At 39.2% G+C, this 14,491-nt stretch overlaps 1 protein-coding gene across 1 annotated transcript in view; it reads left to right on the forward strand.

Moving 5' to 3' along the window:
• cps1 (carbamoyl-phosphate synthase 1, mitochondrial) overlaps positions 1 to 13,985 on the forward strand; it is a 53,880-nt gene extending 39,895 nt beyond the window's left edge. The window contains exons 30-38 of the mRNA XM_079664628.1: positions 364 to 471; positions 688 to 777; positions 1,119 to 1,289; positions 6,377 to 6,451; positions 6,567 to 6,665; positions 10,827 to 10,886; positions 11,032 to 11,144; positions 12,668 to 12,797; positions 12,913 to 13,985. Of these exons, the coding sequence (XP_079520754.1) occupies positions 364 to 471; positions 688 to 777; positions 1,119 to 1,289; positions 6,377 to 6,451; positions 6,567 to 6,665; positions 10,827 to 10,886; positions 11,032 to 11,144; positions 12,668 to 12,797; positions 12,913 to 13,026 (960 nt within the window). The 3' untranslated portion in view covers positions 13,027 to 13,985. The remainder of the gene's footprint in view (positions 1 to 363; positions 472 to 687; positions 778 to 1,118; positions 1,290 to 6,376; positions 6,452 to 6,566; positions 6,666 to 10,826; positions 10,887 to 11,031; positions 11,145 to 12,667; positions 12,798 to 12,912) is intronic.
• Positions 13,986 to 14,491: the final 506 nt, after the last annotated feature.

The raw sequence follows: 14,491 nt of genomic DNA on the forward strand, positions 1-14,491 counted from the left end.
TAAATTATCTTTCACTCTGCATATCTGCGTACATTGTTTCTGAAGTAGTCCATTAACAAATGAGCTCATCTGACTTGAATTAATTTATTAATTTCCTCAAAGTCATAACTCAACACTGGCTGTTTTTGAACTGGCTTACAATATGTTGACACAGCATTTCCGTAAACTAGTTTGCATTGTGACATTCTGTAGGGATAAACACATCAAGCCTGGAAGCCATCTGCCTCTTAAGTCTGAAAAACATTCTCATTAGATAACAGACCACGCTGTTCAAAAGTTGGCTAGCCTCGAGTAGGGATTGCTGTTGATCTGCATGCAAATGCTTTAAGTGTGTCATAGCTGCGTGTCTGTGACTGCATCCAGGTTCTGGTCCATGCCATAACAGAGCATGTGGAGGATGCGGGGGTGCACTCAGGAGATGCTACTCTGATGCTACCAACTCAGACTGTTAGCCAGGGGGCACTAGAAAAGGTAAAGTCCCTCTTAGTATCCACATTCAAACTGTATAAATCATACCATTATTTTTCAATGACCATATTGATATTCGTTTGGAAACCAGCAGTTTCACTCATATGCTGTGTGCATTAAAAAGACTATCTACACGATTGTAGGTATTAATGGGAGAAAAAGCTCAATTTAGCGTCATTAATATTGTGTTTGTGTGTGTTATTTCTTCATTGCTCTCAGGTTAAGTTTGCTACCCAGAAAATTGCGCAAGCATTTGAAATTTCGGGCCCCTTCAACACTCAGTTTCTGGTGAAAGGCAATGATGTCATGGTAGGTTATATTTCTCGGATGTATGACTGAATGATAGATCGACATTTTCACACTTGGTTGCAGCGAATGCAATTTACTCACTTACTCAAATCACCTTGTGCTTCAAATTATTTGCAAAGTTGGATGGATTTAATGATTAATGGCGTTGCATTCAGTTTTGATGCTCTAGCTACAGCACACATACACAGGAAATGTGCAAGTATATAAGCTGGCTCTTTTTCCAGTATGTTTGTATTTGACATATCTGCCTTGAGTGTTTGTTTTTTTAAAGCCCTAGCCGATGTGTTTCTTTGCATGGGTGTCTTTTTGAATTGACAGTGTTTGTTTTGTACCTTTTTTAGGTGATAGAGTGTAATCTGCGGGCGTCGCGCTCTTTCCCTTTTGTATCAAAAACAATCGGCGTGGACTTTATCAATGTGGCAACCAAAGTGATGGTGGGAGAGCCTTTAGATGAGGCCAGCTTGCCCTCGCTGGAGAGACCCATCATCCCCCTAGACTATGTTGGCATCAAGGTGAGTAGGGAAACTGAAATAACTGTTGCAATCTGGGAACTGGCTGTTTTTTTCTCTTGTCAAACTACGGTACTCTCTCTGCTACATTTATCACCCAGAAGTAAGAGGGAATCAACACTATTTGAAAGAGGGCAGAACAGTTACTATCAGGATAAGCTTATGTGTCTGTCTTAAGGTAAAAACAATTGCTTCAGGCTGCAAGAATGGACATGGAGCATTAAGGTAACCGCCATTTTTAGGTAGTTTTGTACTTGCTTTTTGATACAGCACCTTTTGCACCTCACCAAACATAAGGATTCTGAACTCTGGGAAAACAGCCTCATGTCCAAAAAGAACAGGCCAAAGTGTAACTCTAAAACATACGTAGAATATAAGATTCAAAATAAACCACTGTGCATTTAGACACAAGCATAAGCCTAGCAGTATACTGTTCTTGAACATTAACATACTTTCAGATCAAAGGTCAAAAGTAGATGCAAGATACATTGCAAACATTTCCCATTGCTGCCTAGCCTTGTCTTAAACAAGTCTTGAATGAAGAAAGTAACACTTTATCGCTCCAGGGAATGGTTCATAGTTTGGATAATGGTCCAACAGGGTTTACAGAAAAAAACCTCCTTTAACAATTATATTCAAAGGTAATGACTACCTGTTGCATAAAAGCAACTTTTAAATGTTTCTCTTCAAGTCTTGAGAACCATGTCTGTGAAGTTCATACAGCCTGTTCCTATTTAAAGATCCACCTACATGTATGATGTCACAATAGATACTTCAGGTTGTGCTAGTACAGCTTCCACTGGATCGCATAACAAAGACGGCAATTACTGCTCCATCTCCTTGCCTGGCATGATGGCGGGAGGGTAGTAGGTGCTTTCTCATAGCGGCTGGGAGGCTTACTTTTTAGATTGGGTACGAGAGAGTTAACGTGTCGCCAGCTGTTCCAAAGTAATTTCTCCCTCTAATTACAACAGAGCTGCTCTAACAATGGCTGTAGTTTGGAGCCATTCAAGCAGGTATAATCCCCCACTCTTCCCCACCACCTAAAGTTTTCAATTTCTAGTCTGCACAGTGGTGAGGAATGTTAATCGGAGCTCTGAATACTCCTGGTGACAGGCTTAAAAGACTTCCACAGTTAACTTAGAGTCTATGATACAGAGTCCATACTCCCTGACTGATACGGGCCTTCCTGGAAACCCCACCAAAAGACACGACAATTGTTTAACCAAGAAGTGATAGTTTATTTCTTCCCGTTAACACCTTACTACTGCCTCAACATCAAGCCCCCCCGTAAACACACAGGGACCTCTGAAACCATTATCTAGCCTTTGTAGCCTGAAGTGAGCGTCATCAAGACATACTCGTTCAGCCTTCATCCCCAATCCTCACTATATCAGAACAAGTCTTTGCCATCCAGAGAGACTGTCTTCATTTATCTGTCTCATCCTTAATCTGTAGCTCTTGCTGTCTCTCTTCTCTCTCTGACAGTTCCCCATTTGAGGCCATGTTGTTTTCTGTTCACTAACAAGTCCCCATTGTGTGATTTCTGTCTATGTACAAACTCACTGGAACAATAACATATCTGTATTTATTATACTGAGAGAGGGAGAGGACCATTAAAACAGCTTTGGTGAAGGAGGAAGCGTCAGTTCCCAGTGTATATTTATTCAGCGATAAAAAAACAACTTCCAATTGTTGCTTGTTTGTCCCCTTGACCATGGCATGTTGGACATTATGGGGACTTCTGAGACACATTCTCGTGAGCCCAATTACCTGAGAAGAAGATCCATCTTTTGCCATCAAGTCTTTTCTTGAACAAAATCCTGTTGGGAGAGAAATGTTTGCTAGTTAATGTGTTCATTCAATTATTGTAATGGTTAATGCATATCTCCTCATCAACAAGTTAAGTTTACTTGCTGATCAGTATCAATATTACCATATCTCACAAAGCATTCCCAGCACAATTTCTCCCAAAACGTTCTGCCACATAGGTGTGTGAAATATTGATAAATATTGCTCACTGAGATGTGTGCTTTGACTTTTAGTTGCAATCTATCATACAGTTCTACAAAACGTGCTATAATGCCCCTCTTCTCCATAGAAAATACATGGCAACATTTGACAGAATAACTTTATTCTACTTTTAAATTGATTTTCTTTATTATTCTTAATCCATTTTGACATTTTAAGCTTTTTGAGGTATTTGTTAAAGGTTTATTTTTTTGTCTGAGACAATTCGATTTTAAATGCCATTTTCTTAATGTCTTTCATTTTTTGTAAAGCACTTTGAATTGCCTTGTGTTGAAAGGTGCTATCTAAACTTGCCATGCCTTGCCTTGCATTGAGACATTCTTTTCATTTTTTTTACAAAATGGAAACATTAAAACACTAGAGTTACAACTACTACGAATTCTAACGCTAGAATCATTACTACTTCTTTGAAACACCATAGCAACCAATTATAAACATCATAGCAACAACACTCAACATTAGCACAACTTATGCTAATTCTACCACCCTAAGTAACCCAGTACCCACTTTCGACATCCCGACAATGCCAAAAGATCTGATCTTAAGCCCCCTAGCCCTTATGTATCAGAATCCGAATAAGAAGCAGTAACCAAGCCTAATAGAGCTTTGTATTGTTGCTGAACAAATTGATTCACACATACAATTCACAAGGCTACGAATAGGTTCAACCGATTAGATTGGGAACAATACAGTTACCGTAGGCTACCAGTACTGCTTGGATATAAAATAGATTCTTAGTGAGCAAATGTTGTTTGGAACTGTCAAACCTGGTGCATCATTAGAGAATTGAACCCTCAAAAGTTACATTAATGTATTGTGTATATAGATTAAGGGCACATACTACTTGGACCCCATTCTATACTCCCTAGTCTAGCAATGCACACAAGAGTTATTATAGTAATTGTGAAGTAGGTATGGTAGTAACCTATGCCCTTAAATGAAGTCCAGGAAAACTATAGCAACCACCTTTCAATATCATTTATCTCGTAATTTGACTGTAACCACCCAACTATGTCTTAGTGAGGAACAACGAAAGCCCTACCAAACATATGTAAAAAGTATCTGTATCAGTACTAGATCCGTAAAAAAAGATGTGGAAATCGTCATTGAAAACAAGTTTTAAACTAGCTGTTCATTTTGATTCAGCTGCGGAGATAAAGACATTTACACAGGAGTCACTTCCGCCTCTAACAAGGCCCATAGCCAGCGACAATGTTATGTGGAAATGTCTTACTTCATTCACTCCCTTCTGTGTAGCTCAGCTGGTACCCCAAGATAATATTGTTCATGTTGTGGAGCCTCTCAGGAGTGGGCGGTTGGGGTGGGATAGCGAGATGGGGAAATGGTGTGTGTGTGTGTTGGGATGTTGTGGTTACATAGCCTTGGTTATTGTGTGAAAGCCGCACACACTCATTCTGTCCCAGAGACACACCATTGCAATTGAACAACAAACCATTATAACGGAGACTCCCGAGGTTTACATAATTATATTTATGGAGGCTTGTGTAAAGTTTCTCATTTCCAGACCATTTATATCTCCATGGTGTTAGTGATGCCATTTTTCTAACAGCTCTTGTTTATATTTCCATATCTTGCTTCATAGTTTTAAGTGTTTGCTGCAGTTTTGGTTTTAAAGTGGGGATAGTGGATAAAATAGGGATCCACTTTTTATTTGAATTATGCACAATACAACTATTCTGGATTTACAGATACCCACCAGCACAGTCTTTGTGGTACTTATGTGCTGCTTTTCACAAAATCCACTATTTATTTTACTTTCTTCTTTCATAGCACTATTAGAAGTTGCCCCTCTCTGTATGTGTTCCCCTTTCGCCATTTCATTTTCTTTCTTGATCACATTCCGCCATATTATCTATGCATACTTCTCCATCTTTCTCTGACTCTTTGAACAAAGCCACGATAAGCGATGCAGGTTCCCCGTCTGCATTCTCTTCTCTTGGTCCCTTCTTACATTAGTATGCTAACATTACGTTCAGCTGATTAGATAGCCTGCTTCAAGGATGAATCCCCCCCTAGTGGCCCTGCCCCTACGTGTGTGTCTGTGCTTCTCCACGAACCACACAACACCGCACCACCTCTCTGTCTTTTCAAGGTAACGGGGGTTGTCTGCTTTAAAATATATGAATGGCTTCTCACAACACTTAATTTGTATTTAATAAAATGAGGACAAAGCTTCGGTCTTCTGCCCTTGTTCCTACCGTTCCTTTCAATCTTTCTCTCCTCTCTTTAAAATAAACAAAACAATATTTTATCTTTTCTTCTCACCCATTTAATTTGATTGTATATCCGACATTCCATTATTTGAATCTCAATTAAATGGTCACGTTTATTTCTCCTGTCTTAATTGAAAGAAAATGTTGTTCCTTCCTTATACAGTATGTCATCCCTTCTTCTCTCAAGTTCTCTCCATTACTATCTCCTCTAACGTCATTTAATTGTTCTGGCCTTACTGGTATCTACTTCTCCACACCTCTCCCTCTTTTCTATTATCTGCCCCTTATATATCAGTGTTTAAGTGGAAATAGTGGATTGCATTAGCAAAATGAAATAACACGTAGTATTGTGGGAAAGCACCCTTTTTCTTAGTTTGTATAAATAGTTTGTATTGATCATTAAACAGTAATTGCCACTTGACCTGCTCCTCTTTAAGGGAAGCTGGAAGCTTTGTCTGTCCTCTAGGTGGCAGCAGTGTCATGAAGTCCCTGAAACCTTTCCAATGGACTGGAACCATTTAAGTGTGAAATTATTCTCCATTGATTGCCACTTTTTTTTGCAGTAGTTTATAATGGCTCCACTGTTGTTGGTACACAGACGTGTTTCATGGTTAATCAACAGGATTTCTTGTAAAAACAAAAATGATGGCCAATTGTTAACGGTCATGAGAACTGACTCAAATGGCTTTGTGCCTTGTAGCAACTACTACAGCTGAACACGGATTTTCAAAAGTAATTATGTAGTTGGCTCATTACCATCTCAAGAGGTAATGTTATTTTATTCAAGCATGTTGAAATAAATCCACTCTTCCCTTTTCTCACCAGGCACCCATGTTCTCCTGGCCGCGGCTGAGGGAGGCAGACCCAGTGCTTCGCTGTGAGATGGCCTCCACTGGAGAAGTAAGACCCTCAGTCACACAACAACATATTTTGGTTCATTAATGTGAAGTGTACTTTTCTTTATCGGAAATGGGTGATTCAGTGTTAGCAGTTACTCATGTGTGATTTGTTGCAGGTTGCTTGTTTTGGATCAAACATTTATTCAGCCTTCCTGAAGGCTATGCTCTCAACAGGATTCAAGCTTCCGCAGAAGGGCATCCTGCTTGGGATTCAGGTAAGACTACAGCCATCTGGAGGTCCACTTGCCTCCTGTTGGTGTTTCCTTTTGGTGCCTCCTGCCCGCAAGACAGCAAATACACAGGGCCATCAGAACAGGTGGTATACATCTTTCAGGCTATCAGCCTCTTAGTGTGCCAGCCCGACACTTCTCAGTTTGTTTGACGCAAATCATAACTTGATTCTTGTAACGCTAGCAACCCTCATGATGTGAGAGACATTGAGTAAATGACTCAGAGAGGTTACCTATTAGTAAGACTTGATCAAAACTTCCCAAAACAACCCTAAAACAAAAACATGTTTTGGAGGGACATTGTCTAAAAGCAACGGATAGTCAGCCATTTTGAATTCAGTGGGATTTTTGGCCGTATTGTGCTCATTTTCAGGCTCAGTACCAACTATTTTGTCTTCGTAAGAGCTTGAGGATTAGTAAGTAGAACAGGGAAGACGAAGGATACGAAGATTAATCCTGATGCTTTTATACCCAAAAGATTAAGAGGAACTACAAAAACGTAAAAGTCAAAGTATTTAAACTATAATCTTTCTTAAACAAAATCCAAAGTTGGAGAATAACTGCTCACAAAAAATGACAGGTTAAGTTCTGCACAAAAACTATTTTCTCATCAACCAAGCGCTCTGTCCAAAATCTTTAATGGACATTGCTCGATAAAGTTGCTGTAAAAACATCTCTCAATCCTTTACAAATCCTTAGCTGTAGAACACAAACTGTGAGCGTGAGCACTGTACTTTTTTTAATGACACTATCTTACATGAGTTTTGGTAATTACGTTTTGCTTCCACCCTTGGTTGCCAAACTGGAAGTTTGAGTAATGCAGCGTCAACAAAGCACTCACAACACTCGCTGTATAATTGGTGCTCTTGGGGAACAGGTCCACTTCAAGGCAAGTACCTGGGGTTAGATATGCACCGTAACGAGGCTGACAAGCAGCAACACTTCCAGCAGACGGATCGAGAACAAACAGCAACATAGATGTGATTTACCAGTGGTTTTGAGAAAGTTTGTGGTAGGAGGGTTAAAACGTTTTTTGGCGGTCTATTGAAAAAGACTGTGGCCTTCAGATTAAGGGCGGTTCATTTTACCGTTCGAAAAAGTGATGATCAAATGTTGTATTTGGATGGGGTTAGTGGCTGTTATATTACCAATAAATTAGATGCCAACGTGAAATAGTTCCCACATAGTTAGGAACCCTCAGAGAAATATTATCCGACTAGCCCTCACATCAACAGGCTTTTTTGTTGTTGTCTTCCAGCCCATTGTTTTGGTTCAGTCTCACTACTCTCAACAACCTCAATTCCACCAGCAGAAAGCTGTTTTAAAAAAAACAACCTCAAAACCAACTGAACGATACCTGCGCTGGGACAAAGTGCAGAGTTTAGTTAGCAACTTGCCAGGGCACATGGTGGAGCATTTAGCAGCAGAAGAGCCGGATATCTATCCAGGAGATTGTGTAAAGCTTATATTAGATTTCAACCTGTAGGTAGCCTGACTCAAAATGAATGCTATTGTTGAAAATAAACAAATGTTGCTGACAACGTTACCATATGAACTAGTTATAACAAGTCAGCTTTGTTTTTTGCTGGCTTTTTTCTGCGGTGTTAGCTCAGGTTAGCAGTTAGCACAACATATCTGTTCATGTAGGCTTTTTCATATTGATGGCTCGTAGCACACACTTCTTACAGACATCATTCACATGGATAGTAGTAAAAAAAATGCTACTGCAGGAAGTGAAAGTCACACCATTTTAAGTTAAAGTTATTACACATCAACCTTAGAAAATAGTCATGGGGAATGAAACTACATTGTCTTTGTCTTTCATACTCTCCAATCCTCACTGTTTGCCTTTTTTGTACCAGTACAGGCAGTCTGTCAAAATTGCAAGCTAAATTAGAAACTGGTATATCATGGAAACTCGGTAATGTAGGCCGCAGAATCTTCAAAGAATATCAAATCATATTACAATGCTTTTGTGAGACGGCTGTAATTGTAGCAAGCTTATGGTTTATTAAACTGAAGGGCATCGAGCGTAAACACTTGCAAATAAACAGCAACAACTCACACAAGAGTTCTCAGCACTTTGAAATGTTCTTGATGGAATACATTAGGTGGGTACTTAGAAGCTGATGTCCAACATAAATACATTTCTACATGATTTGTTTATTTTTCTTTTACATCCTGTGATAACGGTAATGTATCAAACTGGAATTATGGTTATAATGATTTTATTTGTAAAACTGCAGTCTTCGTTTTTGAAAGCTGCAACTATAAATATCTAGGTCCAAGTTGTTATCACCACAGCAAAAAAAGAAATAATGCTTCAATAACATTGCCATCTTTAAGATTAAAAGAACATAAACAAACTTGATTGTCCTAACAAACTCCATAAACTATAGCTAGCACGTAATACTGTTTTTTGAAGCAAATGCTAAAACTCTATTTTGTATTGTATTATACAGTACATAAAACATTAACACTTGGAGGCATTATGAAGAAGTGTGCAATAGGTGTTCCAATCATTTAGGAAACAGTCTGTTTGTTGTGAGGGTGAACACATCTGAGGCCTGTACGACGAACCTGGATATGTTTGAGTTAGCCGGTTAGCCTAATCCAAAACATACGCGCTCTCGCTAAGCGGTCCTAAGACGCGGGTTATCAAGTGGATCGCTCAAGCCAGCCGTGTCCTATCTAGTTAGGTGCGCGTTCACATGAAAGGGGTGGTATTTGGAGCATTCGACCAATCACAAACATGGACAAGCGTAACTCACTATAATATTAGACAAAATATGAAGAAGTTAAACTTTAAATATCCATGACTTAAACACTTTATCCAGGATCAAAGCCACATAGCTGCACCTGCAAGGTGAATACAGCTGGTGACAGAAAAAGTGTTTGAATGCGTACATTAACAGGTTTATGATATCACTGCCCCGTCTAAGACACGAGTGGATCTGACTTTAATTACATTTGTCTCTAGTGTTTCGTCAACTTAATGTGTTGCTTAAAATAATACTTCTGCATACAGTATGTGACACTGAGTGTTGCACGGCCAGATACGGCTCAGCTGACTCAGATAAAGAAATATATGATACATTATGATGTGATATGAATGATAATGGGACACATCGACGTCTGCACTCAGTGTCGCAGACTGTACGTAATGTTACTCTGATCCAGTTACTTATGTTGTGGCAGATTTTTAATTAAGCTTTCTTAACGCTAATGTTGTAATGGGAGGTGATATTCTATTAATGTTCACGTTCACACAGTCGGTGATTTTTCACGGCCGTCTTTTCTGCAACGGCAGATTAAACTGTATTTCCCTTCTCCTGTAATATGACTTGATTGCTTTAAACTCCGCACACTGAGCTCCGATTGGTCAGCAGGCGGTGCTTTCACTGACTTGATCTCTTAGCCTGGAACATATCCTGCTTCGGAGCACAGACTACAGTAGGTTCCAGGATAAGTCACCATGGAGATCTAGCCCGCTAAAAAGTGAACTAGCTTCGTAGTACCGGAAATCCCAGAAGTTATTTTGCTAAACAAAAATCCTGCTTCGTAGTATACCCCCCTGGTTAGCCGCTCAACATAAGTTACCATGGAGATCTAGCCCGCTAAAAAGAGAACCAGCGTCGTAGGACCGGAAACTCCGAGTTTTCCCTGAAGTTAGCCCGCTAAGCGAAGATCCGGCTTCGTAGTACAGGCCTCAGATAACTTTAGGCTGATTGTGACCAAAAGAGAGACTGCAAAACCATCACATCAGAGTGAAAGAGAGAAAATAGCCTCCCTTAAAAAGCTGCTCCATAGCACTCCACATCACTTATACTCTCTACTAAATATACAGGATGTACTGCAATCCATCTTTTGCCCTTCAATGACTGTCATCACGTTGTGTATCATAAAGTACCATACTCTAATATATTATCAAATGTAACATCATGATAGGAAACAGTGAGATTATTGTACAGGAAAACTACAGATTTGAGCAAGAACGTCAAACATCAACTGCACCTGATGGACTTTTTCTACTACAACTACTTTGGATCTTCTTTAATGAATAAAGAAATCAACATGAACACTTATGTATCTGTATTTATAATGCTAATAATTTTGTTTCTTCATTTCTGATTTCCTCCCATCCAGTATTCGTTCCGACCTAATTTCCTGGCTACAGCGCACCAGTTGAAAGAATATGGATTCAAGGCGAGTATTGAAAGCTTGAAATCACTCAAAGAGACCTGTCGTTGAACATCAGACATATTATCAACAAGTGTTACAAATCCAGGAGGATATTAAGCTTTGTATGTTTCTCTATATGTTTTAACGTTGCCTTATTTCTGTCCTCTAGCTCTATGCGACTGAAGCTACCGCCGCCTGGCTGTGTGCCAACGATGTGCCGGCCAAGCCCGTCGCCTGGCCCTCTGAGGAGGGAGGAGACAAAAGTTTGCCCAGTATTAAGAGGTTGGGAAATCATTCTTTTGACATATTCAACCAAACATGGTAAACAAAGCCAGCTAATGTTAAACTGTGAGGCTGAATTAGGCCTCTGGTTTCCTGAGGCAGCAGTTAAGTAATACATCAATTGTGGTTCCATTTAAACTAGGCATATCTAATATCTAATGAGATCCTGCCTTTAGATCAAAGGGCATAGCTTTATTAATTATCTTTGTGATATGCTGATAAGATCAAAGAAGATGTAGCAGACTTAGAAGTCCACATTTGTTGCATTAGCCAGCATTAGGGCTTGAAATAGTAAGGATGAGGAAATCTGGACAGGTCAATGTCAAAGGGGAAAGAAAATGAAAGGGGCTAACGCACAATATGGTTGAACTTTTCCTATGGCCGTCAAAAATGAAACCAGAAATATAACGTGTATATTTTTAAGGTAGATGTAATTGATATTTTAATTTACCTCAAAGAGAAGCTGGCTGCATCTCTTCCATGTATACCAGTTTTCGAAGACTCAAGCAACATAGGATAAGTGTAGCACGCTGTTTTACTGCATTTCTAAGGCAATGATTCCATAAACAAGTCATGATTATGCTACAATAAAGCCATCTGGAGCTTATGTTTGGAGGAGAGCAGGTAAAGAAGAGCACGTCATGTAAAGAGGATCAACAGACCCAGAACAAACCCACAGGTACACACTGCGGATGGCCAGCAGGCATCAGCTGTGCGGCGCTGCAGAGAGGCTCTTTAAAGAGAAGAACATGACCTTTCTTGTAACGGCTCTCCATCCTCCATATTTTCTTTTGGAATCCGGTCCTAATTCAATGCTGTCTGTCAAAGTCCTTCATATGAATGTGAGAGTGTGTTTGAGGGAAAAACAGAAACACATAGATATGCTATAAGCTTTTATTTAAGAGGTACACTTAATTAATTCAAACACTTCTACAGCTGGTAGTAGTATTAGAAAATCATTTATTTATGCAACGGCTTAATATTATTTTTGACAACAAAAAAAAAGTCTTATAAACAGGCAATCTTCTAATGAACTAAACCCTGTTTTTACCCTATAAAGAAACCTCAATCATTCAAGGAACTGGATTTCTTCTAATCCTTTAAATGACTTTGTTATGACAGAGTAACCAACTGCCCTACTGGCCTAAGAAAGAGACCGAGGCCGTAAAATATCTCGGTCCATTTTGCTTGCCATATATTGAGATGATTTAATTAAAAATGTTGACTTTCGCTTTTGGTGAGATTAGGACCTTCCTGGCCAAAGTCTGCTCTACCAGATTTAGAACGACCCCTTCAATACTCTTGTTTTAGCGAGAATCATTAGCACTTTTTTTTGTTGTTGCGTTGACTGCAAAACCAAATTGATGGGCTTAGCTGCAGTTATGGGTTGATTCTTAAGTGGGATCAAAAATACAAATAACTATAACCACAGGAAACCACTTGATTCACTTATATACTGTAAACACAAAAATAGCATATTTATTTATTGATGATGTTATATCTGACACTGTTTGTTTTTACAGTCTCATCAGCGAGGGTCTTATTGATCTGGTGGTCAACCTGCCCAACAACAACACTCGCCTCGTGAAGGACAACTTTGTCATCCGCAGAATGGCCATCGACCACGGTGTCCCGCTCATCACCAATTATCAGGTCGGTAAATGTCCCGCTCAAGGTGACCAGGGAAAACATACATTTGCATCCATACTGTACGTCTGTCCCGTCACTCAATAGGGTTCAACGTATTGTTTGTTTCTGTGTGTTTAAGGTGGCGAAGCTGTTCGCAGAGTCCATCCGTTATGCGGGCCAGCTGGACAGCAACAGCCTCTTCCACTACCGGCAGAAAGAAAGCCAACAGAGAGTGGCTAACAAGCTAGGCTAACTCTTCCTTCTATTCCCGTTGGTTTGTAAAACAGAAGTCTTGTTGAGGAGCAGATGCTCATGAACCTGTTTCTTTAATTCCTTCTCTTTTACCATCCGATGGTAGCAAGAAAGAGTAGGTTTGGTTTTTTCCTTCCCATCAACGATTGAGTTTACTAATGCTTTACAGGTCAGTTCTTCATTATAAACAAAGACTTCCTGGTTGCAAGGTTGTGAACTATCTTGTTGTGTCTCTATCCTCATGCAGGATACTTATTTATATTAATAACTTCTAACAGTAATTCAAATATGGTATTGTAAATATGAATAAACTGTTAAAAGGGACCAGATGCTCTGCAGATCTTCCCAGGCGGTCAGAGTTCGACATCATTTAACTTACTGAACTAAAAGGGAAAAAAAGAGAGGAGGATTAGCTCCCTGCTAAGACATCACAGCCTGACAATCTTATGTATGATAAGTGAGCTTTAAAGCATTGAAGAATTCATTATTATTGATCAAACATAACCCCTGAACTATTATTCAATCGTACCGGGGACCGTATTGACATTCCTTTTTTTCTTTTTATGTTTTGATGCAATACATTTTTTCTCACTTAACTGTTTGCAAGACTTGATGAATGCAATGTATTACATGTATGTAGTAAAGATGTACTATATGCATAACCTTCAATAGATAAAGGAGTTTCAATGAAGGTCATTTCTGATAAGAAAGAACGTTTATCTTTTACATTTCTCGGGCCTCAAAGCCTTTAAAGTTTTAAGTTAATGACAACTGATCCGTTTATATATTTGGAATTATTTGTGTGCATTCTTGAAGCTGTGTATGTTTTAACCTGCTCTATATTTTAAAACGTCATATCAATGCGTTTAACTTAAGCGATAATCCCCTATTGTTACATGTTTTTGTTCATGTATGTGTTGTATAAGAATCCACTGAAACACAATGAAGTCTTATCTCTAATGAGGTCTCCCGTTTGTTTGTACTGTGCAAATGATTATGTTTTCCCTCATCAGAGCTGTTTATCACACACACACACACACACACACACACACACACACACACACACACACACACACACACACACACACACACACACACACACACACACACACACACACACACAGACCTCTATTGAAACAGAAAATGGTGTGCTGAAGTCACAGAACACTGGAAGAAGACTTTAATAAAAGAAAACACGCTGAGAAAGTTCATTGTAGATCAATCACCATTTTGTTAGGGTTTATATCAGTATGCAAAGCAAAGAGATGCATTAATGGAAACAATTTCAACAAAAGCACAAGGCTCTAAAACAGCTACATCTGAGAGAAATATGGAGTACCTTAAATCAGGCTATTCTTCAGTTAAGCTATCTTCTACTGGTGCCTCTCTGTATATGCCTGCAATGCAGTAAATCATGAATCAGATTTAAGTCCATTCTTTCTTATAAAGTGCATATCGTTCTATAG

The sequence above is a fragment of the Notothenia rossii genome, assembly GCF_949606895.1.
Source record: "Notothenia rossii genome assembly, chromosome: 2".
Classification (NCBI taxonomy): Eukaryota; Metazoa; Chordata; class Actinopteri; order Perciformes; family Nototheniidae; genus Notothenia; species Notothenia rossii.